This window comes from Salvelinus fontinalis, chromosome 13, assembly GCF_029448725.1.
Source record: "Salvelinus fontinalis isolate EN_2023a chromosome 13, ASM2944872v1, whole genome shotgun sequence".
NCBI lineage: Eukaryota > Metazoa > Chordata > Actinopteri > Salmoniformes > Salmonidae > Salvelinus > Salvelinus fontinalis.
In genome coordinates this window covers 35669243-35675041 of record NC_074677.1, presented here as the reverse complement: position 1 = coordinate 35675041, position 5799 = coordinate 35669243, and the positions used below count along the sequence as shown (strand labels likewise).

The 5799-nt window shown below is 42.3% G+C and overlaps 1 protein-coding gene across 1 annotated transcript; it reads left to right on the top strand.

Annotated features, from left to right (window-relative positions):
* The first annotated feature begins 3010 nt into the window (after positions 1-3010).
* Positions 3011-5257, top strand: epd (ependymin). The gene is made up of 6 exons (XM_055942637.1): positions 3011-3197; positions 3401-3432; positions 3691-3831; positions 4010-4196; positions 4344-4428; positions 4759-5257. Exons 1-6 carry the CDS (start codon positions 3110-3112, stop codon positions 4889-4891), a joined length of 666 nt encoding a protein of 221 aa, XP_055798612.1. The 5' UTR covers positions 3011-3109; the 3' UTR covers positions 4892-5257.
* Positions 5258-5799: the final 542 nt, after the last annotated feature.

Here is a 5799-nt window from a genome sequence, read left to right as displayed (position 1 = left end):
CCATTACCCTAAGGCCCATGGTCCTAAATCACTATAATCAAACGAGAGATATACATTTACTATTGAGATTTTGGAATAGGAAAATAAACAGAAGCTGCTTAATCGACCTAGGGATCAGTCAAAATCAGCCAAGTAGTTTTGTACACAGCCTTGGTACTATCTGAGTGTGTATCTGTGTAGTTACTGTTTATGCCCAACTGGCACATGCACACAGGTCAGGTTCAGACCTGGAGAGAGGAAGTGGGCAGTGAACTACAGGTCAGTGGTCTGGACAATAGTCCTGATGGACAGATACAGTACCTACTTCCTCTTTTCATGAGCAGAGAACTCTAACAGGGATGTGGTCTCGGGAGTATGTTGGTGTATGTTTGTGTGTGTTGTGGGGGAGAAGCTCTATATGCATCACATACTGTACATACTACCCCTTTCAAATCATGACTCTCCAGAAGGGCTTCCCTCACTCTGGTGACTTCCCCCTCTGCTCTCACAGTTAGGAGGAACACTGACAGATTACCCATCTCTTGGTCACTTTTTAGTTTCAGTACTTTTTTTTTTTTTCATTACCTTTCCTTCCCAATTTTAGCAATCGAGAGGGTACTCACGATACCACGGAACACTGAAACTTTTGCTCTGCTCTTGTAACGGATGTGAAATGGCTAGCTAGTTAGCGGGTACGCGCTAATAGCATTTCAATCGGTTACGTCACTTGCTCTGAGACCTAAAGTAGGGTTTCCCCTTGCTCTGCAAGGGCCGCGGCTTTTGTGGAGTGATGGGTAACGACGCTTCGTGGGTGTCAGTTGTTGATGTGTGCAGAGGGTCCCTGGTTCGCGCCCGGGTCGGGGCGAGGGGACGCCGTAAAGTTATACTGTTACATTGGTGCCGTGACCCGGATCACTGGTTGCTGCGGGAAAAAAGGAGGAGGTTGAAAGGGTGTAACGGATGTGAAATGGCTAGCTAGTTAGCGGGTACGCGCTAATAGCGTTTCAATCAGTTATGTCACTTGCTCTGAAACCTAGAAGTAGTGTTGCCCCTTGCTCTGCAAGGGCCGCGGCTTTTATGGAGCGATGGGTAACGACTACTGTTACACTCTGCTCTATTGCAGTGTGTGGACAGTACCTGACCACAGCAATCCATTTCCTTAAATCTCGGAAAAAGAGCGCCATCATGTGGTGGTCTCCGAAAGAGGTGCCGGTTTAGATCCCGTGACTGTCTCGGCGTCACAGTTTACATATATAGATCTACACGTGTTCGTGGGTGGAGTCTGTTTTTAAGAGTTGCGGACTCTTTTCGTTGCATTCCACCCAAAGAGGAAATCCGCCTTGTTTAGTGTAATACCACACGGCGCTTGGGGAGACTACCAAGCAAGCAGTGCTGAGGCATTCTTTTTGACTCTAGTTAGCGATGACATTTGAACTTTAGGCTGAGGTCAGGGTTTGGAAGTCTACCTCAGCTATAAGAAGTCCCAAAGTTAATCTCTAAAGGCTAGGGAGAGAGTTTGAGAGAGGGTTCTGAGAAGTACTCATGGCCAATTGTAAGGGTATTCTACAATCTCAATCTCCCACTGTACATCGATACTCTGCCATATTATTTGGAATAGAGAAGCCCTAAAGACCATAACAAGCATAAACTGTCCACATTCATTTGGATACTAATTTTGATCCCACTCCGGGGGCTTTGTAACAGTGAGAAATGTATTGGGAAAACGTTTAGTACAAATCATTGTGGAGTTTCTGTCAGTTGTTCTTCCAGTTGAGGGTCCAAATGCTGAAGAACAGTTGAGTCTAAATCCATTGAGGGGAGTGCTGGAACCATTTCAGTTTGATTGCATACCCGAGCCGAGATGCACTAAGATAAACTCTTCTTGTCCGAGAGATAACTTATTATTTGGACATGATCCATTCTCTCTATATGCCAGAGGCGACTGAATTTTTGATTGGCAGTACTGTCTGATATTTATCCTGTATAAACGTTGTACATGTACACATACTACTAACTATAACAGTATTTGTATTCCATCTATTACAATGTATGCAGAATTGAATCCAGAGTCATGTCAGATCATTGATTAAAGACCACTCAACACGCTGTGTTACCTGAGCTGTGGAGCAGTGAAATGTGCTGTACGTAAAAATTAGATCTCACCATTTTACCCACTTTTTCAACAAATCCTTTTAAGTTGAAGATTTAGTCGAATGTAACCCCTTCAGCGATGTGACAATAATCATCCTCTCAAAGGAAAAACAAATATCTTGTCTTAAATTGTTTAATATTGTTTGCTGTAGGGAAACAGAGGACAGACAGCAGGATGACAGAGGGCCGACCTCATTTGAACAGAGCCTTTAGTGTTTGGATTGGAAGCCCCCCTAAGTTCTTCAGAGGGGGGCTGGATCTTTCACGGCCACAGAGACAGAAACTGCACAGTAAGCACTATTAATATAAGGGCATGAAAAGGTTGTTATCAATAAACATCACATTGGTAAGGTTTTAGAAGAACAAAGGGTATGTATTTTACACAGTTACACAGTTCTATTTTGAAAAGTGCACCATGTTCTATGATACCACACAATTTATTGTTGAAAGGAAATCAAAATACATTTATGAGCAAGCAGTAAGCATTATTATAAATTGGTCTTTGTTGAACATGGCTTTCATTATGAGCTGAATATTGGCTCATGGCTTACAAACTAACTGGGTTGACTGTACCCAAGGAATCATAGCATAGGTTCTATAGCACTAGATGCTGACAGGACAGTGGATTCACAAGGACAGAACAGGAGACACAATGAAAAAGCAGACCATTGCTCCACAGTGACTCCATGTGGCTTGTCCTTAAGTCCTTGTTTATGCAGATGTTGTTTGTCAGGGTCCAGGTGGAAGAGTCAGCCAGTTTAAACCACCCCCGTCTCTTTCCACAACATCCTTCCATTGAGACAGACACTATGGGGGTTGGACCCATGGAGGTGTTCTGTTTAATCCTGTGGTTAGACCCGATAAAAAGGACCAGTGTGTCCATCCATCCTGTCACAGTACCTGAAACCACTTGGAGTCGTGATCATCCTTTCTGAGTTGTGCAGTTTGAGTGTTAACCTCAGTCTCCCTCCAAGAGAAGATGCAGGCCTTTGCTGTCGCTGCCCTCTCCATCTGGCTGTGTCTGGGTGCCACCACCCTGGCAGAGTCCCACGGCCCACAGCACTGCAGTAAGGATCATCTGCTTTATATCTTGTTGAGGCTCATGTTTGCTGTGCACTGTGTGGAAAACTGCTGTTACTTGTATGACTATTTTGGTAATATTGTCAAGTTTTATCAAATCAACAGTCTCTTCTAACTTAAACTATACCTATATGTCTACACATGATCTCTGAGTTTGAAAATCTGTCTAACTGCCGGCTTTGTCTTTTAGCATCACCTAATATGACTGGGGTCCTGACTGTGGTGAGTAGCCCTCTTGTCCATTAACCATTATCAATATCCAGTGTAATGTTAGGACACTGTGTGGCTATATTGCATTATTTCTAAACCAAACCAGACTCTCCTTTCAGGCAACCCTGGTTTTATCCACTGATGTTTTCTTCTAAAAACAACTCTATTGGCACAGTTGGCTTAGTTTTTGCAGGTACAGAATTGGGTCATATTAATCTCTCTATATATCGTTATCTCTCTCTTGATCTATTTTCTCTCTTTATAAAACAGCTGGCCCTTACAGGAGGTGAAATCAAGGCAACTGGACACTACAGCTACGACTCTACGGACAAGAAGATACGTTTCACTGAAAGTGAGATGCACCTCAACAAGACTGAACATCTGGAGGACTACCTGATGCTATTTGAAGAGGTAACACTGACAACTGACAGAAACATATAAGGCAAGATTTCAACCCAATTGTAATTCAGAATAGCTGCTTTATAACATCACATGGCCTACATAACAGTTGCATAACCCACTTGTTACTATGGTTATGACACAGCATCATCATAACCGATGCTTCCTCCATCTCTACCATCTCTCTCAGGGGGTCTTCTATGACATTGACATGAAGAACCAGTCCTGTAAGAAGATGTCTCTGCACTCTCATGCTCACGCTCTTGAACTCCCCGCTGGTGCAGCCCATCAGGTTGAGCTGTTTTTGGGGAGTGACACTGTTCAGGAGGAGAACATCAAAGTGAACATATGGACGGGATCCGTGCCAGAGACTAAGGGTGAGTATGATACGCATTAGGAGTCAACCTGTAAATGTGATTTTTATTAATGAAGTATAATGTTGGAAGGCAATGGTGTAAACATGGGTTTATATAGTGAAGCTATTAAGATGTATCAAAGCATCTGTCTGTCTTCCTGATCTCCAGGCCAGTATTTTTTGTCTACTACTGTGGGAGAATGTCTACCACTCAGCACTTTCTACTCAACTGATTCCATGACACTCCTCTTCAGGTGAGTGGCATACTTTTAACTTGTTTAATGCAGCTGTAGGGTCACTGAAACCTTCTTGTGCAATGGATAATAGCTACTACTATATACTTTGGTATATCATAGTACTAGATGCATTTGAGACATTTTGGAGATTTTGTTTTGTATGGTCTCCCACGGGAGAAACCAACATCTTGACTGTTAGACCTAGAGGAAATGTCCTATTGGGCTGAAGATGACACTGATTTTGAAGTTGCAGGGAGGGCTACTATATCACGAGACAATGAGCCTGACTCATGTCCGCTACACTTGCATGCCCAAAAAGTTAATGTTATTTTTCTCTTCTTCTCACAGCAATTCCGAAGTGGTCACTGAGGTGAAAGCCCCTGAAGTATTCAATCTGCCGTCTTTCTGTGAGGGTGTGGAGCTGGAGGAGGCTCCTGAGGGCCAGAAGAATGACTTCTTTAGTCTGTTCAACAGTGTCTAAGACAGTGGCACCAGGACCTCCAGCCCCAACCAACCAAGAGCGTGGCCAGCTAATCCTTCTAGATGTTTCTCTCCCTCTCATAACTACATTTGAGTGTTTCATTGCAATTTCTTCTCTTCTGTTAGACCAGATATATATCATAATATACTTTCTTTGATTATTCCTCTTTGAAGACATTGCATAAAGATTAATCAGATGAAAAAAGGAAAGTTAATGTCAAGTTGTCATGTTAATGTAATCTCTACGTTTGAACGGGATATAAGGGGATATAACGTTTGTCATTTACACTATTAATCTGTCACTTAAAGTTGCTAATGCGTAGGAGGTCTGCATAGGCAAATGAGATAATAAAAACTCAACATCTTTTCGAGTCTCCAAATGTATTTGTTTTATTGAAAGGGGCGGCAGATAGCCTAGTGGTTAGAGCGTTGGACTAGTAACTGAAAGGTTGCAAGATTGAATCCCCAAGCTGACAAGGTAAAAATCTGTCCTTCTGCCCCTGAACAAGGCAGTTAACCCACTGTTCCTAGGCTGTCATTGAAAATAACTTAACCGACTTTCCTAGTTAAATAAAGGTAAAATATATATATATTGTTTTACCAAAGTCATCCTCAAAGACTAGAAAAGGCCATTTCCTAAAGAAAATGTGTGCTTGATATTTTATTAAGGTTTGAGAGAATTTGAAGTGAGGATAGTTTCAAAGGTTTGCAGCTGAAATGGCCAAGGAGCTGGACCATTTTGGATAGCTACCACTCTACTCTTATGGTTCTCATTCAAACCCATGTTAATTTATGCAAATGTTTATAGTTCAAAAAGTATGAATAGTATCAAAAATCTTTGGCAAGCAATCTAAGTTGAGTCAGTCTGTATGTAGGTTTGGTGCTATTAGCTTAAACGGTTGAAGAGCA

Excerpts from the sequence above, each read along its gene's own strand:
- epd (XM_055942637.1), top strand. The coding sequence starts at position 3,110 with ATGCAGGCCTTTGCTGTCGCTGCCCTCTCCATCTGGCTGTGTCTGGGT. Across the intron at positions 3,198-3,400 it reads CCACGGCCCACAGCACTGCA|CATCACCTAATATGACTGGG; the intron begins GTAAGGATCATC and ends TTTGTCTTTTAG. Across the intron at positions 4,197-4,343 it reads ATCCGTGCCAGAGACTAAGG|GCCAGTATTTTTTGTCTACT; the intron begins GTGAGTATGATA and ends CCTGATCTCCAG.